Here is a 26,545-nt window from a genome sequence, read left to right as displayed (position 1 = left end):
TTTCTTTTACAGATAAATTGAGCCAAAAAAGAGATTTAACTCAGACTGAAAAGTCAAAAAGTATTAAAAGCCCATGAGAAGGATGCAATACTAATGTAATACTAGACATTGCAGTTAAGGCATGACCATTGGACAGTGAAATGCTCGTTGGGTCAGCAGGATCTGACAAAAACAGGTGGTGAAGAAAAGACACCTGTTAACTGCAAAAGAATTAAGAATTAAGGTGAAGAATTAAGGGTGAAACCATCAGGAACCCTTTAGTCTCCAGCGCCACCATTTTCCAGAGCTGCAACCTACCTGGAGTCTCCAGAAGTGCAAGGTGTCAGGATCTCAGAGACTTCAGTTAGGTAAAGAATCCTAAAAAATGACCCCCACTAGATAAGAATCACAAGCTGAAGTGTTGTAAAATACATGAAGATGGTTTTTTTATAGGCTTTATGGACAGATAGGTTGAGAATGACTCTTGAAGGACCAGCACCACATCCTCTAGTACCACTGTTTGAAGAATTCATCTTCCAGAAGTTTTGGGAGTTCATTTTTAGTCCATCTCTGCAAAACGGACTTCAGGATGGACTAAAATGAACTCCCAAAACGTACTGCCAGATTCTGGAAGATGAATTCTTCTAACAATTGGTTTCACACTTAATTCTTCACCTTAATTCTTAATTCTTTTGCGGTTAATAGGTGTCTTTTCTCCGCCACATGTTTTTGTCTGACCCTGCTGACCCAACGAGCATTTCACTGTCCAATGGTCACGCCTTAACTGCAATGTCTAGTATTGCATTAGTATTGCATCCTTCTCATGGGCTTTTAATACTTTTTGACTTTTCAGTCTGAGTTAAATCTCTTTTTTGGCTCAATTTATCTGTAAAAGAAAACATGCCTAATAATTCTGCACACCTGAATATAAGGTGATTTTCATTTCCAGCCTTCATGAACAATTATATATCACTTATACATTATTAAATACTAAATCAATACTAGTTATTAGGATTACTGCTACCTAACCTTGGCTGCGTAAAGTTATATCCGATGCAGTCATAATAATATATTAAAAACCAAAATATCTAAAAACAACACTGAAGAAAAGAATATACATATAGTTGATCTCTCTATGAGACATTAATGACGTTACATTACAGTATAACTGAAAGCTCCCAATTTCAACATTTATTAGGCTTTAAAAAAAACAACTTTTAATTTAAGTGAACTTAAAACAATCTTTACATAATCCCATTATAATGAATGTTATATTTACCTGTGGCCTTCCCTGTCAGACATAGTCCACACAGAAATTGAATAAAGTTATCAACACCTTTCTTAACTGCATAAATAATAAGTGAAATATAAATGGATCATCATTAAAGCTACAATCTTCTGTTCCCGTTGTTCTTTGATGAACATTAATGACAGACATTATCAGTGCTACTGTCACTTTAAGATCTACCTCTGCCGAACATGACCCGCGCATCTCATTTTCTCTCAAGTTCATTTAAGACATTATTCCATACAGTACATTAAAGTGCATTAAAAACAAGGCAAAATACAGCAAGCACTCCCCGCGAGGGAACTGCTCGGCTCGGTACTGAGGGCTTAGCATTGAGTTTCTTAACTTTTTCACCGACGAAAGCAGAGCCGTGGTGAGCCACTTCGCCATACTTTCATTGTTTTGAAGGGGGAGCTGAAATGACGGGAGGGGTTGTGTTGCCCAGATTTGATTCCCCCGGTCTGCATTTTCCCCAGACATACGTTCTTCTCCCACACAAAACCGCATTTCATTCCAAATATGTAAAATTCCCATTATAATAAATGTTATATTTACCTGTGGCCTTCCCTGTTAGACATATACAGAAATGTAATAGTTATCAAACACCTTTCTTAACTGTATAAACAATAAATGAAACTTAGATGAATCATCATTAAAGCTACAATTTTCTCTTTTCCCGTTGTTCTGTGATGAACATTAATGACAGGCCTCATCAGTGCTCCTGTCACTTTAAGAACGGCCGCTGACGAACATGACGCGGATCTGACGCGCTGTCCCGCGCATCTCATTTCCTCACAACTCTTTAAGTTCATTTAAGACGTTATTTAACTAATTTAAGACTCCTAATATGAGAATACTCAAAATCCTGTGTTGTTATTGTTTGTTCAAGAGCAAAAGAGAGCATGAGACGCAGCCCGGACATTGACATACAGCGCGTTCTCTTGTGTCTTGTCGCGCTTGGAAGCATTTACATGAATAGGAACGTGATCTTGTAACGCTAGTTAAAAATGGATATAAAAACGGATGCTGCATTATTTGCGTTAAATATTTGTAATGCGTTAAGCTGAAAAAATGCATTGCCCTCGTTAACGCGTTAATTTGCCCAGCCCTAATATACATATATATATATATATATATATATATATATATATATATATATATATATATATATATATATATATATATATATATATATATATATATATATATATATATATATATATATATATATATATATATATATATATATATATATATATATATATATATATATATATATATATATATATATATATATATATATATATATATATATATATATATATATATATATATACACAGTGGCAAGAATGAATGTGAACCCCTTGCAAAATATGTGAAAATGTGAGTGAATTATATGAATTCAGCTATTTTTTGTCTTGTGGACTATCCGTAAACGAGATGTTGGGTCTGTGAACTCACCATTGGCAGGGCTCAATCGGAGGGGCGGGATAAACGGTTGTCTTTCAAATTCCCTTTGCACGCAATAGGATATCGCTACAACCAACCAGAGCCACGAAGAAGGCGAGAGCGCTATCAGTGGTGAGTCCCATGCGTTTTCCCACCAGCGGAGCTAGTTGATAGATTAAAGTTTTGCCGTATCCAGTCGGCAAAAGTCCTAACACATCTTCCTTTTTTAAGAATGACTTCAGTGCCGTTCTTTGTTAGCAGGGAAGTAGCAAGGAATGCACACGGAACCGTCGCAAATCTGGCGTCATTATGTTAAGCCCGTCCACCGACTCTATACACGATGTGATTGGCCTGACTAGACAAGCTCGCAAGCCAACGGAGAGTTGCTAGCTGCTAGCTGCGACCCTGGCTGCAAATTACATTTGCTGCCGCTAGGGTGCGTCTAGATTTCTAGGCTATATGTAAACATCTTTTATGTAAAATATTTTATTCAGGACACTACTAAATAAAAAATAACATGCATTTTGTATGATGTCTCTTATTTTGTTAAAATTATTTACTTTTTCACAGATTCTGCAAGGAGTTCACATACTTTTTCTTGCCACTGTATAAACACACACACACACACATAGGGCTTAACATTAACACCCACCAAACTGCCAAATACTGGTGCACTTTAGCAGTGGTGTGTAACGCAGGTTGATTTTTATAAATAATGTATACATTTTTTCAATTGTAGTCTTTTAAAACGCATCTGAAACAAGCGGCAACCTCCCCCAGTTTCTCTTGAAGCCAATACGGAAGTGACTTAAACTGCATTCATCGACTGGCCACTAGAGACAGGCTCCAGAAAGGAGCAGAATCTCATTGAGCTCCATGTTAAAATGCCCAACTTTACAGCAGAAAAAAAAACATGTTTACAGCCTGGTACAAATTGTGGTTTTTGTCTATACAGGGAGTGCAGAATTATTAGGCACGTTGATTTTCTGATCATAATTTTTTTCCAGGCACATTTGACCAATTCCAAACCTCAGTAATCCTAATAACTAGTATTGATTTAGTATTTAATAATGTATAAGTGATACATAATTGTTCATGAAGGCTGGAAATGAAAATCACCTTATATTCAGGTGTGCAGAATTATTAGGCATGTTTTCTTTTACAGATAAATTGAGCCAAAAAAGAGATTTAACTCAGACTGAAAAGTCAAAAAGTATTAAAAGCCCATGAGAAGGATGCAATACTAATGCAATACTAGACATTGCAGTTAAGGCATGACCATTGGACAGTGAAATGCTCGTTGGGTCAGCAGGATCTGACAAAAACAGGTGGTGAAGAAAAGACACCTGTTAACTGCAAAAGAATTAAGAATTAAGGTGAAGAATTAAGGGTGAAACCATCAGGAACCCTTTAGTCTCCAGCGCCACCATTTTCCAGAGCTGCAACCTACCTGGAGTCTCCAGAAGTGCAAGGTGTCAGGATCTCAGAGACTTCAGTTAGGTAAAGAATCCTAAAAAATGACCCCCACTAGATAAGAATCACAAGCTGAAGTGTTGTAAAATACATGAAGATGGTTTTTTTATAGGCTTTATGGACAGATAGGTTGAGAATGACTCTTGAAGGACCAGCACCACATCCTCTAGTACCACTGTTTGAAGAATTCATCTTCCAGAAGTTTTGGGAGTTCATTTTTAGTCCATCTCTGCAAAACGGACTTCAGGATGGACTAAAATGAACTCCCAAAACGTACTGCCAGATTCTGGAAGATGAATTCTTCTAACAATTGGTTTCACACTTAATTCTTCACCTTAATTCTTAATTCTTTTGCGGTTAATAGGTGTCTTTTCTCCGCCACATGTTTTTGTCTGACCCTGCTGACCCAACGAGCATTTCACTGTCCAATGGTCACGCCTTAACTGCAATGTCTAGTATTGCATTAGTATTGCATCCTTCTCATGGGCTTTTAATACTTTTTGACTTTTCAGTCTGAGTTAAATCTCTTTTTTGGCTCAATTTATCTGTAAAAGAAAACATGCCTAATAATTCTGCACACCTGAATATAAGGTGATTTTCATTTCCAGCCTTCATGAACAATTATATATCACTTATACATTATTAAATACTAAATCAATACTAGTTATTAGGATTACTGTGGTTTGGAATTGGTCAAATGTGCCTGGAAAAAAAATATGATCAGAAAATCAACGTGCCTAATAATTCTGCACTCCCTGTATATCTAATTTTGCTAACTGTGAGGGGGTGAATTTTTTTATAACTTATTCGTTTACATTATATAAAGCCTTAAAGTTCTGCATAATTAAGGGTGTGGGCACTTTGAGTGACAGATGGATAGCCATTTATCTGCTGTCTGTTAGTCATCACGTCACCTCAGCTCCGCCCACGTCCCGCCTCTTTGGCCATTTTCTGTTATCCGGGAGTGACGAGCGATGACTCGCTGCCAAGATGGCCACGGCCAGCTCGACCCTACTTTACACTTCAACACTGCTCTTCAGAATCCTATGGGTGACGTCACGGACACTACGTCCATATTTATTTATGATCTGAAATAATAAACTAAGTGCAATGTAGTGCTGTCAAAAATGCCGATTTTTCGATACATATCGATACTGAATATCTGAAATGCTTCCAATACTAATTTTCTTTGAAATAGCACAGCAAGTATTGTGTATCTTTCTCGCTCTCTCATCTCTCCGACAGCGACACAATTCTGTGGGTTTGTGCGTATTGCGCATTCTTTTACTCATTTCCTCAGATTTTGTACTCACACCCCACTCAAAGTGCGCACACATAAAGCCACATTGAGTTCGCTTTCATTGATTATTTGGTCCTAAACTGTCGAATACAGACACAATAATGTCAAAATGCCGGTCTTGCCGAGTTTTCACTTAAACACAGGCAGTTATGTTTTATGTGAACGTAAACAGTTGAGAAAGAAAACGCATGTGTAACAGTATAATGGATCCGTGCGCCAGGTCTTAAAGTGACAGCAGCCTAATATACCTGCTGCTAAATTATGAGATTATAAAAAAATATCTATATTGCCGTTTTTCCCAATATCGATATCAAAATTGTGGCTAGTGAAAATGCGGAGTGCCTAGTACATTTGGAAAACCACTAGTCAACTATATGTATATTCTTTTCTTCAGTGTTGTTTTTAGATATTTTGGTTTTTAATATATTATTATGACTGCATCGGATATAACTTTACGCAGCCAAGGTTAGGTAGCAGTACTTTGACATTATTTTCATGTTGACCGGTGTAATCTTGCCGTGGCTATACTATCGAAACATGGTGTATAGGATTTTGACATTTATTACGGTGTCTTTCTCCACAGACTACTTCTGGAAGTGCATGATTATTGCACTATTTTTCATAATCTATGTTGTTTCCAAGTAGCTTTACAGAAATCTTGCCTTATTGTCTTGAAACTGCCAGCAAAGGCGAATGGGCTAAACAAAAAAGGCGTTTAGATGTTTAGTTTGAAGAAAGATTATGAATAGAAATCTTTTTTTCTTTCTTTTAAAGTGCCCCATTATGCTTTTTCAGATATTACCTTTCATCCAGTGTGTAATATAGCGGTTTGTGAATGGAAAAGGTCTGCAAAGTTTCAAAGTGCAGATAAATTGAGTTATTGTCTCTCAAAAGAAAGAACAGATTCTGAACTGCTTGAAATGAGTCGTCAGTAATTTCGCTCTTATTTCCTGCACAAACCTTGTATTTCCTGCACAAAATGTCCGCTCCGCCCTCAAAAACTGTAGTTGTAGCTGAGGCCTGGAAGAGTTTGGTTCATGTTGTCGACATGTCGAGAAGACGCTGTTTTCAGCGCTGCGAAAGCAAATCCACATTGATGCACTTCTAAAGGATGAGGACTCATGAGGCTCAAATTGGTACAGTAAAAACCGACGCCGTTGTTACTGTTCGTGTCACTGTGGTTCGTGTCAAGTGCTGAGGAAAATTCGGAGGTGAAATTCAGATATTGTAATGGGGTTTTCGTTTCTGACACGCGCTGACCAATCACAACAGACTGGGCCGTCTGACCAATCAGAGCAGAGTTGCGCTCAGGAAAGGAGGGGACTAAATTCTTGATCAAACCGACACTCTGAGAAAACAGGTGATGTATATTATGAGGTAATTAAAGGTGCTGTATGTAAGTTTTTGACTGTACTAAAGTGAAAAATACCATATGTTTGCTAATATGATATTTAGGAAACATGCTAAGTTCACATACTTGTTTCTCTGAAAAACAATGCTACAGCCAGTTATTTTACTTTGAAATGTTTTTGTTTTGGTCTGTGCGATAACGCACGTTGCCAGTTTACCCAATATTATTCCGATACGCCAGGTTGGAGACCCAGTTGGCGGAAAACACAGTATTGCTGCCATGGAAGCCAGCAAACAAACTGGGTCAGAGATCACAGATTCCACCCGACCTAAAAAGGCTCGGCATCCGTCTAAAAATCTAAAAAAGCATGTTAAAACACGGATAAATCTACTCATCAACTTAAGTGTGTAAGTCTCCTCGCCTTCCATTGCTCGTTCCTGTTTCGTGTCCTCAAACTGGCAACTCGCATGTGCGTCGAGTCCGAGGAGGATGGGGCGGGGTACACAATATTTTTGAATTTGGACTGCAGTACCCATTTCAACCACTAGCTGTTATTCTTACATACAGCACATTTAATGTGTTTTTGACCTTACATGATACATGTAAACCTTTGGTCAGAGACCTCCAAAACAGCCTTTAGAATAGCATAATAGGACGACTTAAATAGAGTAAATGGGGTCTATTACATGTGACTTTAAAACGTCCCTCTAAATACTCAGTGTTTTCCATATGGTGACGTCATTTGACTCTGCTGCAGGAAAACTTTCAGCATCTGCTCACGAGTTGAGAGAGATTGATGTAGAGAGCGAGAGAATGAGGGATGCTCGTGTTGAGTAAGCATTGGTTGGCACTCGCTCTCAGTTTCTCCCTACTATTTAAAACTTGGCAGCATCTCTTGTGATGATTCATTCCCTACTGATCACTGTAAGAAATGAGAGAGAGAGAGAGAGAGAGAGAGAGAGAGAGAGAGAGAGAGAGAGAGAGAGAGAGAGAGAGAGAGAGAGAGTAACATACTGTATGCCTTGACTGCTCTGCTTGTGCGCTGACACACACCGGCCATCATATCATTCAAGATCTCTTCTATTTATACACATGACTCACTGGGGGTTTAAAGGCACCATAACATGGCAAACTGGCATTTTCTTGCTCTTTTAATCCTTAAAGGTACATATGCATAAAAACAAACCCTACAGTTTAATTCTAGTGGTCAGAGATCTTGATAGAAACTTCATTATGACTGTTTTTACTGCAAGAAACCTTGACCGAAGTTATAAGTAGACTTCAGGGGGAATACTAGTGTGGAATATGATTTGTGAGTATTGTGTTACTGTGGTGAATTTGAGAATTTTGTTTTCATAAACAAAGCACACACACACACACACACACACACACACAAAGCTTTAGGAACATGAAAGAGATGCTAACCTCTGATGTTTAGACAGAAGATGACAAGTACATCTGCATGACCTCATTGTGCCCATCTGTTTGTGTGTGTGTGTGTGTGTGTGTGTGTGTGTGTGTGTGTGTGTGTGTGTGTGTGTGTGTGTGTGTGTGTGTGTGTGTGTGTGTGTGTGTGTGTGTGTGTGTGTGTGTGTGTGTGTGTGTGTGTGTGTGTGTGTTTGTTTGCATTCATTTGTGTGTTTGTATTAGGGGTATAAACTGATGTCAGAATTAATATTTTGTTAATATTTTATACATACACTACCATTCAAGAGTTTTGAAAATATTTAAAAATTAAAAAAATGCGTTTAACATTTAAAGTCTACCACTGTTTGTGGTCTTTAATTTTTTTTTAATGTTTTTGAATGCCTTCAAGGCTGCATTTATTATTATAATAAACAGTAAAAATATTATTACAATTTAAAGGGGTGATGAATTGAGAAATCAACTTTCCTTTGAGCCTTTGATATATAAAAGTTTACGGTAATATAAGAATATCCTGTAAGTTTCAGAGCTGAAAACGTCCTTGTTAGTCAAAGAAAAGCTTTTATTGACACCAGGCCCAGAAAACGAGAGATCTCAGAATATGTCGACCACTGACGTCATAGAATGCAGAAACACCGCCTCAAGCCCGCCCATCGACTTGTGGAGCTAAACGGGTCGCGCTACCGAGCAATAAACATGCCGTTTCCAGCTCACGTGCTTAAGACATTGCGTTTGTTCGCTTCATTTCACCGCAGAATTGATTGTAAACAAAATAGAGGTCGAGACTGGATTTGCAGACATATTGAGATTAAAACACAATGCTGTGACTTCTATATTGGATCCGACAGGAACGGTGCAACACATTTATAGGAGTAAACATGTTTTTTATGTGTTAGTATTGCATTGTTACAGATCGTTTGATATCTATTGATTACATACCTTAGCACGCTGTCACAGGCTCCTTTATTTGAGGTGTTATTGGTTTATTTGTGATCAGACTCGGACTTGTAACGTTGTGGCCCAGGGCTTGCAAAGCCCAACGTCCTGGGCCTATGTGTTTTTCAGACGGGCTATCTTAAATAGTAAAATAACATTCCTTTCTCGCGTGTGTGTGTGTACGGTTCGTGGTAATATTCACTGATCGGGCCGGCCAAGTTATAAAAAAAAAAAACATTCCAATCAATCGCGGGTGGATGAGAGATGAATCATTGTGTTGGTTTGGTAAAGGCATTTTGCGAGTCCTGTGAGCGTTTCTCCAGACGCTTTCAAAACAATCCCCACATGTACTGAGGGGAGCTGAAGCTCATTAAATATGCAAATCTTATCCAATCTTAGCCGTGAGCGTTTACTTCCAAGTCTTCAGTGCGGCACGCCCATCAAAACCGAACGTTTCTTCAGAGAGCCTCAAAACCAAGGAAGGAAATAGCCTATTATTACTTATTCATTATGATGTTTTTGAATGTAAAAACCACGCGAACGTCATTAGTTGACCTCAGACAACAGTATAATTTTTTTTTTAAAAGCCAGTTCATGACCCCTTATCTATTTACTATTGAATGCAATTTATTCCTGTGATCAAAGCGGAATTACTCCAGTCTTCAGTGTCACATGATCCTTCTGAAATCATCCTAATATGAGGATTTGCTGCTCAAGAAACATTTATGATTATTGTCAATGTTGAAAACAGTTTTGCTTTTTTTGTAACAATGTAAATGTTTTTACTGTCACTTTTGATCAATTTAATGCGTCCTTGCTGACTATTTAATTTACTTTTGAATGGTAGTGTATATATTGTATGCAAAATAAGCATTTTAATAATATAAACATGTTACACTTAAAAATGCATATCAATTTTAATAAATTGCATTTCTATATATTATAAACCTGTTTGTTAAAAGTTTTTTGCTTTAATTGAATACTGAAAGATTGAAGTTGTGATGAAATGAATGATCCACAGGGTGTGAGTTTGTTTTTCTCCATTTGTCTGCAGTACCCGACAGTGTCATCTACTGCTGGACGTGTTCAACTCAACCGAACATGAGCTCACACTGTCTGCCAAGAACAACCAGGACCTGGTTCTGCACGCCAGCGAGTGTCAGAGGTACACACACGCACACCTTCACTCTCGCACTGACTCCTCCTTCATCGCTGTGATGTAACGCCGTCTGTCTGGCTGATTGAAGTCTGTAGATTGTCAGACGGCATTACCTGACCCTGTCCTCCGCTTACAGCTCTCCATTTCATGAAGTTTCTCTCATGAACAAGAGCTGCAGGGGGTCACAGTTTCTGACTTTCATAGAGCCTTGGAGAGACAGACGCACACTTATAGTGTCTCCGTATACGTTGCAGCAGGTTTTTGATGTGTCGCTTAAAGGGTTAGGCGTTTAGCTGTATATGTAAAAAGGTTGTACCGTTTTGGGAGCATGAAACTAATATTTTTTGAAACCGGGTCCCAGAGTGGATAAATCTGAAACCGACACCCTTGTGTTTTGGTGTGTACAGCCAATCCGTATATTTTGTGAAACAGTGATGTCATCACACCACGTCCTGCATGGGAAAGACTAGAAAGGATACAGCTACGGCCACTGGGCATGCGCACATCAATACTGCGTCATTTAATTACTGTATTTGCATTATTGTAAGGGCAGGTTTAGGGTTGTGGTCGGTTTAGGTAGGGCTGGGCGATATATCGCATGACATTGTTAGGCGCATCCCATCAGTAAAGCCGATTTACTACTAATCAAGAAACCGCCTTTACTGACGAGATGCGCCTAACAATGTCATGCGACATATCGCCCAGCCCTAGGTGTAGGCGTTAATAAAACACAATCTGGTAAGTAGCAAATGTATTTATTGTTATTTTATCGTGAGATTTTGCCTCACTTCTGACCGTTGCTGTACCCCTTCTAGCCACAACTCTTCTTCTCTGTTTTTAGTGTATTTCTATGGCAGAATTACAGCTCCACATACTGGTCTGGCATGTATACTACATCGTTTTGAGTCGGTTTCAGTGGTTTCGTGTGTACGCAGATATTTCTTGAGACGAGGGGAAAAAAAGAGTGGATAGGCAAAGCTCTGGCTTCGTGTGGACCCCAAAAAAAAATTTGCCCATTATTTACTCACCCTCAAACCATCCTAGGTGTATATGACATTCTTCTTTCAGACGAATAAAATCAGAGTTATATTAAAAATGTCCTGGCTCTTCCAAGCTTTATAATGGCAGAATTGTTGCTTCGTTTTTGAAGTCCATAAAAGTGCATCTATCCATCATATAACTGCTCCACATGGCTCCGGGGGGTTAATAAAGGCCTTCTGAAGTGAAGGGATGTGTTTGTGTAAGAAAAATATCCATATTTAAAACATAAAGCAAATTATCTATACTCAAACTTTGTAGTGTTGTGATTGGTGGAGACGCATAAAACCATTGGCATTTGGTGTTGACATTAAAGGGGTCCTATTAAGCAAAATTCACTTTTATATTGTTTTTGAACATTATTATGTGTCTGCAATTTGTGTACACAACCACCCTATTGTGGTAAAATGTGACATCACATTGGAATAGGCCCCGCCCACGACTGGCATGGACTCTGCCATATTAGCTTAGCTCCTCCCCTCAGCGAGCTTTACACAGTCCGCCATGTTTATGATAATCGATTAGATAATAAATTAGTTGTACAGGCTCAGCCCTCTTCTGGAAGCTTCTCAACAGCTCATTTGCATTTAAAGATACATGCACGAAAACAGCATGTTTTTCCTTCCACTCAAAAACACGGTATAATAAATGATCTGTGAGGTATTTTGGGCTGAAACTTCACAGACACATTCTGGGGACACCTGACACTTAAATTACATCTTGTAAAAAGGGGCATAATAGGTCCAATTTAAACCAGTTGGGAATCCTATTTCAAGATGCTAAATGAGATTTGAGAGCTACAGAGGAGAGCAAGATTTAAATTTAGTTATGACTTAAATTTTGTAAATAAATGATGACTTAATTTCGATATTTGGGGTAAACTGTTTTCGAAAGATATCAGAATATCTCTTCAGATATAGGAAAACCTGTTGCCGCAAAGGGTTTACTAAAGAAAATATGATCAAAATGTGCAATTTTTTCCTCAGTGTGGAAATGTATCATCATTAACATAAGAAAATTATAATAATATGTGAATAGTATTTTTTTAATTAAGCTTCCATTCAAAATGAAGTGGTCAGTAAGATGTATATTTTTAAAGAAATAGTTTCAAATAAATTAAAGATAAAATAAATGTTTCCGACTTTACTAGTAAGAAGAAATGTTTCAGCAAATAATTTCTGAAGGATCATGTGACACTGAACTAGAGTAATGAGGCTGAAAATTGAGCTTTGATTACTGGAATAAATTAGCCTGGCGTGGCCATACTCAATTCTAGTCAGAATATGAGTCTGGTACCGCTCCATTGAGCTTTGATTATGGGGCGTGTTTCAACCGAGCCAGGAAAGACCTCAATTGGATAGACCCACAACCAATCAGAGCAACGGAGCGACGCTTAACGTTAGTTGTCAAATGTCAACAGAACTCAACTGCACTGTGTTGCCAAGTCCATGTTTTTCTCCATGTCCGCGGGTTGAAGCGACCCCAATTATGTGATTATATAAACCCAGGAATGCGAATTTTAGCAGGCAACCTTGCCAAAATAACATATTTTGCCAACCAAACGCCATTTTTTTCCGGAGAACCCCCCGGAAAGTTATTGTTTTGGGCTATAGTTTTGAGTAGCAATTGTGCGCGACATTGCAAAAACACTTGGAAACCCTGTCTGCACGCACGCTGGATTAAGGAACGTTACAAGAAAAAAATTAGTGTAAACGATCTTTGCCAGTAATAAAAGAATTTAAGGATACACAGAGTAGGCTACTTACCAACACGATCATCGTTTCTGAGAGAAATAGTGAAGGTGAATGCATATACGAACAAGTTCTCCGTTTAGGATAAGAGCAAATTCAACCCAAGAGCCTTCGATGACGTGGATGATTCCGTTACTGTTGATCATCTGTCCATCATCGTCTAAAGCCCGCCCCGACAATTTCATTGGTCCGAACAGTTTCTGTTCGGGCATAATTACTCCTCTATGGAGCGAGTCCAGACCGAATTGCCCGAGCAAACATTTTTGTGGGCGGGGCTAAATTCGGCTGGCATCCAGGCTAGGAATAAATTACATTCAATAGTAAATCATATTTTACTGTGTTTTTACTGTTTTGTAATAGTAAATGCAACCTTAAAGGCTTTCAAAAACATTTTAAAAATATTACCGACCACAAACTTTTGAACGGTAGTGTATTTTAAATGCTAAATGCACTTTTTTCTATATTATTGATGGTTAATTTTCTCAACTCACTTGCTATTGCCTGTTCATTTTGAATCGTGTCACTGCTGTAGGTCACATTTTCGCTTTCCTTTCTCTCTGCACTGTCCTGTTCACTAAAGCCATAAAAATCCCATAGAGTTGCATTGTGTGAAATGTAGCCATCGTAAAATGCTTGATAGGTTTGTGCTGACCTGCAGAGCTACGTTTCTTTGTGTACGAGCCGCTCCTCCGCCCCCCTGACACCCTACGGAGTCACATACCCTTTCCCTGATCACCTGCATGGATCACCTGATTAATGACTCGATTGGGAAACTTGCTGCTTTGACAGAATCAGAGAGAATTGATAAACAGATTACAGAGTTCCAGAAGCTACGGCGGGATTGATTCTGGAGGATGAAATATAAACGAGTACATACTGATCGATGTGTCTGTGTGAGTGTGTTGTACTGGTTATTGATCCCGTAGAAGGGCTAAATCGGGTCTGCCCCCTTTTAATGACACTGGGTGTGTGTTTTGTGTTATTTTGTAGTTCTCCATACTGATTCTTTCTTTCCTTTCTCATAAAATGAGATCTCATCTTTTGGAGGTTCTCTGTCTTTTCCTCTGCCTCGTTCTTTCTTTCTGTATGATGAATACTTTCAAGGAGAGGTTTTTTAAAGGACGACACTGTCCTCGCTGCATACCAATCATTTATGTCAATCATCCGTGGGCCGCCGCCGTGACAATGAGGCATCCAGCGGTGCGACGGCTCACCTTCACTAATCGATTTCTCCGAGCCTTAGATCTCTTCTGCTGTCTTTTTTTCTGTTTGAGAGAGATTGTTTCTGTAAGAGCTGGATATGCCGGAGTTTCTCTCAGTGAAGTGCTGTTGTATTTGAAATCTTGATTGCTTTCCTGATGTGCATTTTGTGTTTTCAGCACTGAAAGTCTGATTATGCTTTAAAATATATGCATTAATACTAGCCCTGTTATTTCCTTAATGGGATAGTTAACCCAAACATGAAAATTACCCCATAATTTACTCACCCTCAAGCCATCCTATTTATATATGACATTCTTCTTACAGACCAATACAATCGGAGTCATATAAAAAAATGTGCTGGCTCTTCCAAGCTTTATAATGGCAGTGAATGGCTGCCCAAAATTTGAAGCCCAAAAAAGGCATGGCTCCAGGGGGTTAATAAAGGCCTTCTGAAGCGAAGTGATGCGTTTGTGTAAGAATAAAAATCCATATTTAACATGTTATAAAGTAAGAGCTAGCTTCCGCCAGACCGCCTTCCGTATTCAACTTAAAAAAAAAAAAAAAAACGCTGGCGGGGAAAGAGTTATATGTGCCCATGGTCTTATTGCAAATGTTCATATTTTATCATAATTCATCATAGCACTTTCATCTATATTTTTCAGTCAATATAAACAAAGATAAACAAAATATAGACCACACAAAAATAGGGTGATGAAATTATATATTTATTTTGTTTTGTAAAAAATAAATAAATCAATCAATACATTTCAGTTTGGCCAGTAAGTGCAAAATTATAATTTTATCGATTTCCAAATATCTTTCATGATAATACATTTGTATCTTACGGAAATCCTTTGTAATGCTTGATTTTTACCGCATATTTTTATATGCCAGCATATTTAAAGGAACACTCCACTATTTTTGAAATAATTTTCCAACTCCCCTAGAGTTAAACAGTTGAGTTTTACCGTTTTTGAATCCATTCATCCATTCCGGGTCTGGCAGTAGCACTTTTAGCATAGCTTAGCATAGATCATTGAATCTGATTAGACCGTTAGCATCTCGCTCAAAAATGACCAAAGAGTTTCGATATTTTTCCTATTTAAAACTTGACTCTTCTGTAGTTACATCGTGCACTAAGACCGACGGAAAATGAAAAGTTGCCATTTTCTAGGCTGATATTGCTAGGAACTATACTATCATTCCTGCGTAATAATCAAGGAACTTTGCTGTCGTACCATGAGTGCAGCGGCGCAATGATATTCACACCTGCCAACTTGTCGCTTTTTGGCGACAATCGCCGTTTTCTTGGTCAATTGGGCCATTTACGTGAATTGCGTAGAACCGGAGAGTTTATTTGGGGGGGGGGGGTCGATCATCTCTTCCTAAAGAATAAACATGAATGACCATCTGAAAGTATGCTGAGGATACATTACAACTTACTGTCTTGTATATATGTGGTGTAATCGCTAAATCAGTGTTTCAACGGCGGAAAGACGTCAATATAACTGCTTGTAAACTAAACAATGTCATGTAACGTTAGCATCACATTTACCTCAGACAGTCATTCAGTGTCCACAGACTTTTATTCACTAGAGAAATCAACGCTTTCACTAAATAAATGCACTATATTAGCCTATAAATTCATTATATTCTACTGAACCTGTTAGTGATGTCTTGATTATTTCATGCATGTTAAATAAACCTGTGATGAAAATGACAGACACTGTGTATAAATGATTATATTTCAACAACGAATTGGTAAAAAAAAAAAAAAATGTTATAATTAGATTTAGAAGTTATTGCAAAAACTGCCTTATGTGAAGTTTATACATGTTTGCATACAATGTGTTATTTGAGTGTTGATTATTATACCTAAAAATAAATAGCAACTGAATTTAGGCTAATAGTTTGCGCTCTGTTGTTAACATTAATATTAATGTGCAAGTAAGGGCTCCCTATATCATTTACAGAAATATCTTCAATAAACTTTTAGATATAATTTAATTAATTCAAGGAGACACTTTTTTTCTTCTTCAGTAAACCACTGTTAAATATAAAAAATAAATACAAATCAATTTTGTGAAACTGCTGTACCGAACTCGTGCCGAACCGTGATTTCAAAACCGAGGTACATACCGAACCATCAGTTTTGTGTACCATTACACTCCTATTGTCAGTCTTTTATTTTTTGTGTCATGCATCACAACAGTTCCTTGAGTTCCAGGAGTTTCCGTGTTGTAAGTAAAATCATTTTTAAAATATTAAATGTGTCATTCTCTTTAAGTCACACTCAGAAATGTGTAATTTGCATACTAAAATCACAAAAAATCGAGCCGGGGGCATGCACGCCCCCCACTTCCCAACCCCCCCCCGCCCCATCCCCGCAACACTGTAATCTTTTTTACTCTGAGGAGTTTGCAGGTCTGGATATTACACGGCGCCTGAAAATAGTCCCCAGCTTGGTAACTTCCAACGTGACCGACACTAAGTTTGTGTAGTTGCAGAGTTGCAGGTATTCCGGTATTAATATATACAGTTCAGGACCTGCAAATATCTTCTGAATCTGAGTCTCTCACAAACGTCTCCATGGTTACAAGGCACGCTCCCTGTGCAAGCAGGTAGTCACGTTGGTTATGCTGACGGAAGTTAGCCTATTTTCAGGCGGCAATCTTTGAAACGCCTCTCGGGCATCTCTTTGAGAGTAGAAAAATCGAATTCTTCAAAAGTGTTCGCCAAGTTTACGATTAAATTTCATATTTGAAATCCCCAATGAAATTTTACAACAAATGTCTTTTAATTTTTGTTTCTAAACGCTCAAATCATGATAAAAAACCCTGCATTTTTCAGCCTGGACAAAGCTAATGGGCACGTGCAGTCCAAAACACGCGTCTCAGAACACTGCCTGTTTCTATAGCAACCGGAGCTTCTTTTTTTTTTAATTTTTTTTTTTATTTAATTTTTTTTTTTTTATATTATGCAAACAGACAAGTACAATATTTACAAAAGAGAAATTAGACCAGAGTTTCTAACGGCAGCTGCGGTGACTTTACTAATCAACGATTGGCTCTTTCAATTTGAAGGCGGGGCTTATTAGCCATATTGTGCTTGCGCACACCAGCTATATAGGCATACATATTTAATTTGTTTAACATTCTATTAATTAGATACATTTACTTCATTTTTGAAATTTTTACATTTAGGTAGGTGGTCTGTAGGTGATCTCAAGTTTTACTATCCTTTTGGGGATATTTGTTACCTACTATATAGGTTAAACCTGTGCACACACACAGGGACGGAATTTGTGACACATTGTGCATTTGTTTTTTTTTGCACTCTTTCCACTTCTATTGTGAAGTGTATGCTGCCACTGTGTGTGTGTGCATCTGTGTGCTGGTGTGGCATATTCTGCTCAACTTCTTCATTACCCACATAATTTAAACAAAAGCCTGTTGCTGTAGCAACAAGCCTCTAAGTGCTTCCTCCATGATGAAGGGCCACTTTTCCTTTTACTGTGTGTGTGTGTGTGTGTGTGTGTGTGTGTGTGTGTGTGTGTGTGTGTGTGTGTGTGTGTGTGTGTGTGTGTGTGTGTGTGTGTGTGTGTGTGTGTGTGTGTGTGTGTGTGTGTGTGTGTGTGTGTGTGTGTGTGTGTGTGTGTGTGTGTGTGTGTGTGTGTGTGTGTGTGTGTGTGTGTGTGTGTGTGTGTGTGTGTGTGTGTGTGTGTGTTTGGAAGAATGCAAACCGCATTTTCCCCTTTCCCACAGTCTCGAGATGCTGAAATTCTCTAGATCTGTTCCTGAGTTACCTACATAGGTAACATTTTAAGGCATCATTGAACTGCCCCCTACAGACAGCGAATACAACTTAATTGTGCTGCCTAGTAAGATACTTGTAAGCCAGTGCTAAGCATGCAGTGCTGCAATTCCAAAATATATTGCATTATAATTTGCTCAGTGAAAAATAAATGATGAAAAAAGTTGGCAGACAAAACAAGAAGATAAATGTTTACTATTGTATGCATGCTAGTATATTATGCAAAAATATTTAAATATGCTGATTCAACTTTTTTTTAATCAATATATACTGTATATACATATAAGTTGATATAAATAAGTAGTTTATTAGTTGTGTATAATATGTGTTTGTATTAAACTGTGTTAAATTACATTGAATTTAAAAAATAATAAAACACATTAATATTGCATCATAACTTAAATGAATAAAATAGATAAATGCATTGTACACTTTTTAGCACATCACTAATAAAATGAAGAAAAAGGCGCACATGCATACTTCTGAATTTGTGGATTAGATCTCTTGCAGACGGAGGGATTTAATAACCTGTCATCTTTTCTGTGGACTCATCTGAGGGATTGTGTCGCTTTCAATGTTTGGAATTCTGTTTTAAATTTCATCTGCTCTAATTGAACGACACAGTGAATTAATGTGATGTTCGGGTGTTGTGAGGTGCGTGTGTGTGCTGCTGATTCTGGGTGGGGTGATGCGGCGTTGCCGTGGCGCAGTGATGCTGCTGTGTTTGCGGGTTACTGGGAGGCAGTCTAAAAATAGCTCAGTGTTTCTGCTGCTGGAGTCACGGGAGAGAACACACACGTGAGCTAAATATAACCCTCCCTCTCTCTCTCTCTCTCTCTCTCTCACTCTCTCTCTCTCTCTCCCTCTCCCTCCTCTCTGAAGACACAATCGGTGACACTTTGAAACTGCAGCAAAAAGCCTTGATCACATAAATGCTGTATCTTCTCTTTCTTTTCTGAAAATTGATGAAACCGCAACACTGCTGTAATTGGTCGAAAAGAAAGCATGCAAACTGATTGTTTTAAAATGCAGCGGCAGTTCATATTTTTTTCTTACTCTCACTTTATTTCACCCTGAGTACCCTGTAAAATGTGTGTGTGTGTGTGTGTGTGTGTGTGTTTGTGTGTGAGAGAGAAAGAAATGTTGTCCTTTAATCTTTAGAGGTCTGTTTCAGCTTCTTCTTCTCTTATCTCTTTCTCTCTTTTTCTTTTTCTTTGTAGTGCTCATGTGTAGGATGATAACACTCTCTGTCTATGGCTGAGTCAGTCCAGATGCATTGATACAGACAGCTCATGGTGAAGGTGTGTGTGTTTGCACCTGCTAGTGCGCGTTGTGTTTGAGGTTTTACCTCTGCGTATTTTATACATCAGTGGTGAGAAATGTGTGTATTAGATTGGATCTCAAAAAGGTAATATCTCATGGTCCTAAGTGGTCCTAAATACAGGCTTAATTTTCTTTATGCAAAATATCATTTTCACATGTTACATTTGGTTGGGACATTAGCTTTAGGCTCGAATCACTCTGACTAATGGTTAGTGAGATGGATTTTTCCTTTTTTTAATTGTAATAGTCTTTGTGGCAGTGTTTTAATTGGCGTACCGTCACTGTGCTCTGTATGCTAATTACAACATTAGCTGTTCACTGTCAGGCGGGTTTCATGATAAAACCCTCTCTGAGAAGAAGCATCTTGAAATCCACCAGTTTAAATTTGGTTTATTGTTAAAATAATAACTGCTGAATTTAATTTTCTCAGTGGTGTGTCTGTAAGGGGATCTTTTCTTCTTCTTCTTCTTTTCTGAGATGAGTCTCACATCTCGAATCTCTCTGCGGTCGGGTTCATTACTCTGGGCATTTCTGTAGAAATGTATTTTCCCTCTTTACTCTGTGTGAATGTGAGTTTTTCTGAGCGCTGCTCATGTTCGGCAGTGAGATGTCTTTCTTTGGAGCTTGTGTGAGTTCCCGTATGAGATTCCATATCGCAGATCACGTCTCAGACGTTGTATTTATCGGTCCATCATGTCTCAACATCTCCTCTCACCTGCGTGTTGTTTTACAGGATCCGTTTATACATGAATCAGATCGCATTTACTGACACATCCATCAGCATCAATCCCAAAACACCTGCAGCCTCTTCACTGACAATAACCTCTCATCTCGTGAACGTCAGGTGACTAAACATCATGACTGCATTAAAGAGAGATTTGAAAGAAGGAAAGAAGAAAAAAGCAGAAAGAACAAAAAAGAAGGAAGGAAAAATGTAAAGAGGAAGGGAGAACAGAAGAAAGTAGATTAAAAGAAAGAAAGGAATGGAGAACAAAAATGAAGGTAGGTAGATCAGAAAGTCAAGGAAGAAAGACAGAAAGAACAGAAGAAAAAAAGGAAGGAAGGCAGGAAAGGATTTTATGGAAAAGGAAAAAAGGAAGGAAAGTAGAAAAGGAAGAAAGGAGGGTAGGAGGGAGGGAAAATGGAGGTAGGTAGATAAAAAAGAAATGGAAGGAAGGAAGGAAGGAAGGAAGGAAGGAAGGAAGGAAGGAAGGAAGGAAGGAAGGAAGGAAGGAAGGAAGGAAGGAAGGAAGGAAGGAAGGAAGGAAGGAAGGAAGGAAAAAAGTAGGATGAAAAGTAAAAAAGGAGGGTACAACAAAAAATGGAAGCAAGGAATGTAGAATGGAAGAAGGAAAGAAAGCATGAAGAACAAAAAGGAAGGAAGGAAGAAAGAAAAGACGACGGAAGAACAGAAAAAGATACAAATAAGGAACAAAAATGAAGGTAGGTATAGATTAAAAAGTCAAGGAAGGAAGGAAGGACGAAAAGGATTGAGCAGATTGAGTGTGAGGATCAGATTCCCCTTCACTGATGCTGATTCATGTCCATTTACCTCGGCGTCCAGCGTCTTAATCCACTGCAGCTCTCCAAACACGAGACGGAAGAACAAGAGTAAATAATTATTCCTTCCTGTATGACGGCCAGCACGTCTCAGGCTGTGGAAACAGAGCGAGAGTCGGCCGGAGGCTCCCTAATGTGTGTGAGATGAATTATGTATCAGTGTCTGCAGGGCCTGTTGTTTTACTGGATGAATGAATGAAAGAAGAACTTGATGATGTGTGTGCGGTCATCTATCTATCTATCTATCTATCTATCTATCTATCTATCTATCTATCTATCTATCTATCTATCTATCTATCTATCTATCTATCTATCTATCTATCTATCTATCTATCTACCTACCTACCTACCTACCTACCTACCTACCTACCTACCTACCTATCTATCTATCTATCTATCTATCTATCTATCTATCTATCTATCTATCTATCTATCTATCTATCTATCTATCTATCTATCTATCTATCTATCTATCTATCTATCTATCTATCTATTAGGGCTGTCACTTTACGTTCGAAAATCGATTGCACAATCGATCGGACCAACCAACACAAGTTTCGAAAACGAAAATAGGGAATCGATTTTAACCAAATATGTACACTATTATTTTTGAACGAACTAAACAAATAAAAATTTATTAACAGGTATTATTTATATGTTGAAATATGTTTTTAAAACTTGCATGAGGTCATATTGTGACAATGCTGTGTGCGTAGAAAAGAATGAGCGCTATTTCCTTCAGAATGGAGAGCAGCTTTCTCATTCCTCTCAGTGCCGCTCGCTCAACCCGAAATGCCCTTTGTGACATGCTGGAACAAATATAGGTCTATCTGAAATAAATGGCTATAGGACTGCCCCAACTAAAGCTTTTTTCCTAGTAGGGTAGTTGTTCATTTAAGCCGTTGTTCACGCGGAGCCAGCGCCTCCATGTCATTGTATGCTATATTTTCTTATTATTTATTAAATCAATGCAATATTAGTCGATAAAACATGATTTATGAAAAGGAACCAACTTTGCCAGCTGACAGCGACCCGCTTTTGTGGTGGAAGATTGGCAGTTCGAAATACCCCCACCTTGCGCAGCTGGCAATGAAGTACCTGAGTGTCCCTGGAACATCAGTGCGGTCGGAGCGCGTCTTCCCAACAGCTGGGCATATAGTGAATAAAAAACGCTCTGCTCTGGACCCCCAAAATGTTGATAGACTTGTTTTCCTGTCCAATAATTTGTAATAGAGCCTTATTTGCACGTTTCATCAGTAACGCCCGCATATAAGTGTCGGTTACGTTCAATTAAAAAAAACACATGGCCTGTTCGCAAGCTAAGTTCATTCAAAGTTTCATTTTGAACGGTTGAATAATTACGTTAAATTATTATCCACATGAACTTCACATTCAGTGTAGGCTAGTACATTTTTAAGCTTTATTTTAAACCTCTTTTCATGGGGTACAATTTTTTTTCTTTGACGTTATGGCAGTCCACTCTTCTTAATGTTTTTTTCCCCAGAATGTTGCACTCCTGTTTGTCATTGTGCACAAAATAAATCATCAGAAATATTGCTGACTTGTGCGTCTCAAGCGCCCTCTTTACTTTCATCCTAATGCCCGTCAGTTGTCCGGATCTATCTATCTATCTATCTATCTATCTATCTATCTATCTATCTATCTATCTATCTATCTATCTATCTATCTATCTATCTATCTATCTATCTATCTATCTATCTATCTATCTATCTATCTATCTATCTATCTATCTATCTATCTATCTATCTGTCTGTCTGTCTGTCTGTCTGTCTGTCTGTCTGTCTGTCTGTCTGTCTGTCTGTCTGTCTGTCTGTCTGTCTGTCTGTCTGTCTGTCTGTCTGTCTGTCTGTCTGTCTATCTATCTCCGTCCAGAATACATGGCATAAAAATGCTGAATTTGTTTATCTATTTATTTATGTTAAATATAGCTATATACTCTTAGGGTGGTCTCTGTTGTCATGGGCTGGCAGTTAACTTAGCAACAACTTTAGAAACCCTCTAGAACACCCTAGCATGCCGTTGAGTTTTGCACAGGTGATCACCCCTCACGTTTTCTTCAAAAAAATTGTAACTCTGGTGTATCATTTAGTATTTTAACTGTCATCTTTATAATTTCTACGACACACACTCAAACAACTGATGTTGTGATCCTGTGTGAGGCCATAGCTTACATCTCAGCATATTTTCTGTCTCGTATCAGTAGATTTGCAGTAGTTTTCCTCTCCAGAGATGCTGCGATCCGACTTCAGGCCCGAGAGCATCTCCCAGAGGGTCTTATCTCCTTCATTAATCCATCCCTCTATCGCTCTTTCTGTCTCTCTCTCTCTCTTTGTCTTTCTCTCTGCTCGCTGATAACGGAGAACATGGAAATGTCAAGGATATTTTATTGCCGTTTCTATGAGCCTGAAGTGGTTATGTGAGCTTGCACATGCCCTTGGCATTTTTTTGTGTACAGTTTCTGACAAGCCTTTTATGGTGATGGATTTTTGCTGTCGTTTTTTTGGAACATTGAACATTGTTTTGTGTATACAAACGAAATTTGACTGACATCTGAAGGGTTTATTTTTGAGCATGTCATCCCCCATAAGAACAAACAGTATTTTTGCTGCGGATTCGACAAGCACTTCACTTGACCTTTTTGTACTTCTGTGTGTTTGTGCAGGATGGCCATTCAGGTGGATAAGTTTGATTTTGACAGCATGCCCGTGACGGACCACGATGCTTTGCGACTGTCCACAGTCCGCCAACAGGAAGAGAAGAGACAGCAGGTCCAGGGAGGGCTCATCAACAGCACGCTGGACATCCACTGGACCATCATATCCTTTACCGAAACTGAAAAAAGCTTTCCTGATAACCTGAGGCTGAACACATCTGAGCTTGAGTAGTTCGATTGTTACCTGACGCCGGGTTCAGGCTACACAATATTGTTGTCTATTACGATAGTCACTGTCAGATTCATCGACTGTAAAAAAAGATGGACGACACACCTTCACTCTCCACCATTGTAGAAAAGTGGCCAATGTCCAAATTTGGGGCTGACATCTTGGAGCCCGAATCTGCGCAGTAGTGAGTGTGAAGTATCAAGGCCCCGCCCACACTCCCACAGAATCGGTTACTACAGTTGACTGTTGAGTAATACAACTCATTATGGCGCTGTGAAATAAACAGTTATGGAAATGTAGAAGTTGCAGTTGAGAAACTCCTTCAGAAAATCCAGAAAAAAGTCAGTTGGTGTCTCAGTGACTTCGCTCAGAGAAGCTGTCAATCTCAGCTATACCCACGTTTTTATAGCATCAAATGACTAACTTATTTAAAAAAACAAACCCTATCTTACATCAGCGTGACACAAAAAGCCGATTAATGACTGTTGCGATCAAATCTTACCTCAGACGAGATTCTGGCAGTGTCAGAAGATTTGAGATCGCAGTCCTGCAGTGTGACTTCTCCTACGACGACCGTCAAATTATCTTGGTTTTTCCAGACAAACTACGCCCAAAATGAGCGCTAGAGATTTCTTTGTAGCCACAATTTCAGTCCCGCGTGTAATGCAGCTCACTGTCACCGAACACGTCATTGATTGATGATATAAAACTCCGGTTGAGTTTTCTTCCGTGCGTCCGTTTTTAGCGCGCCTTGACTATCGTACAGTCCGACACTAATGACAACTGAGATCTTACAGTGTGACACGGCTTACAGCGGGGATCATGTTCGTACAGTCTGACAAGGAACAATCGCGAAGGACTATTATAAATCGCACAGTGTGCACCCGGCTTTAGTTAGGCATCATTAGTGCCTTGACTGGAGTCTCGTCCAATCAGATTTTAGAGTCCGGTTCATAAATCTGTTTTCAGATGAACTCTCCTACTAGTTATTTGTTGTACTGCTGTGTATGTAGAGTGAAGCAGGTGATGTAATGTGTTATAAATGTTACGTGTGTCCCAGCTGTGAGGACGACCATCAGACAGCATCTGTTACTAACAGCTGGACATACTGGAGGAGACGCGTTTGCACTGAGATTGATGCACTGACATATGGTTCAAACTTATGGCACTTGTGTGTGTGTGTGTGTACAGTACATGTACTTAGCTATAGTTTGAGGACAAGTTTGTCCCCAGAAGTGAAGTAAATCTGACAGAAATGCCCATTCTGGGACATATCGAGATGTCCTCAATTGGAAAAAATGTTATATAAAAAGTGTTTTTTCCATATAGTTTTCCTTTAGGGTTCGGATTAGCAAAAACAACGATAGTCCGGCATCATCCATTGGTGTTCATCTTTTCCCACGTTTATTTCAGGAGACTGACACCATGACATGAGCCCTGAACGCTGTACACTCTCTGCAGCGTCATCCCTCATTTTAATAGCGTTTAAACGCCCCCGTGATAACTAGCACTTGTTCTCTACACGAATCGCTTGCCACTGCAGAGGCTCGATGACACTTACAAAATAATAAACACCTGAAATAATAAATAATCAAGAGATACAGATAGAGTGCGCGCTTCAGAATTTTTGGCACCAGCATGACTGATTAGATGTGAAACATGGGCGTGATTGTTTGGCTTAAAACACAGTGATATGAAGAGAAGAGTAACATATGAGGGTTGTGTTCAGTGCCGCCCTCTGGGAGAATGTGTCCAAGTTCATACTGAGCCCGCGGTTCAGAGATGCCATCATGCCAGTCAACCAACCATAAATGTGCAAATACTGTGTGTAAACACACTATTATGCGGAGAAATGTCTCTGCGTTGTCTGTAACCTTCATAGTCTTTTTTTTTTATTATGCGAGATCACTTACTGGCATTTGTGTCTTGCGACTCTCTTAGGTAATGGGAACGTCTCTGTCAGCGGCTGTGTTCTGAGTGGAAAACTAGCATACTGCATACTTAAATACTATACAATGTAAACCCTAATAAGTTGACAGAACTCAAAAAACTTGCTTGTGTTGAACAAAATCTAAATGTAAAGTTATACTAACTTAATCCTTGAGTTGTAACTGATAACCTGCAGTTTATTTGCATTTTATTTGAAATATTCACTAAGCCAGCTCACACAATTTAATTGGATAAACATCATGTTTTCTCAAATCTTTTGCGATTTAAAAGATCTTCTGCTTGCTAGCAATAGCAGAACAGAAACCCCTATAAATACATAACAGAACTTTCAACACTAACACATCTGTCCCTACAGTATACTAATCTTGTGCATAAAGCACACACAATAACACTTAACTTTAACATTTATTCTCTTTATAAAGTCTAGAAACTAGCTAAAAAAGCTACAATTTATAATTTTGCTGCAACTCATTCAGTTTAAGTGTGGTTTAACACAACCATTTCTTAACTTTCAGTAATATTTGAATGAAATGAATTCTACTTAGTTAATTTCACTGTTCATTTTTACAACATTTGTATTCAAGTACAATAGTTTGCAAGATACAGTGGTTTTCAGCTGGTTTGGCTTTAGTTCTCAGATTGTG

The 26,545-nt window shown here is 38.6% G+C and overlaps 1 protein-coding gene across 4 annotated transcripts in view; it reads left to right on the top strand.

The window, feature by feature from the left end:
* Positions 1-26,545, top strand: part of trappc9 (trafficking protein particle complex subunit 9) — a 371,401-nt gene that overhangs the window by 226,411 nt on the left and 118,445 nt on the right. For all 4 annotated transcript variants that reach the window (XM_079830150.1, XM_079830148.1, XM_079830149.1 and 1 more), the window contains 2 exons: positions 10,256-10,366; positions 23,732-23,885. In XM_079830150.1, coding sequence (XP_079686276.1) covers positions 10,256-10,366; positions 23,732-23,885 — 265 coding nt within the window. The remainder of the gene's footprint in view (positions 1-10,255; positions 10,367-23,731; positions 23,886-26,545) is intronic.

Source organism: Gobio gobio (genome assembly GCF_949357685.1).
Source record: "Gobio gobio genome assembly, chromosome: 11".
In the NCBI taxonomy this organism is placed as follows: domain Eukaryota; kingdom Metazoa; phylum Chordata; class Actinopteri; order Cypriniformes; family Gobionidae; genus Gobio; species Gobio gobio.
This window is presented reverse-complemented; position numbering and strand designations above follow the sequence as displayed.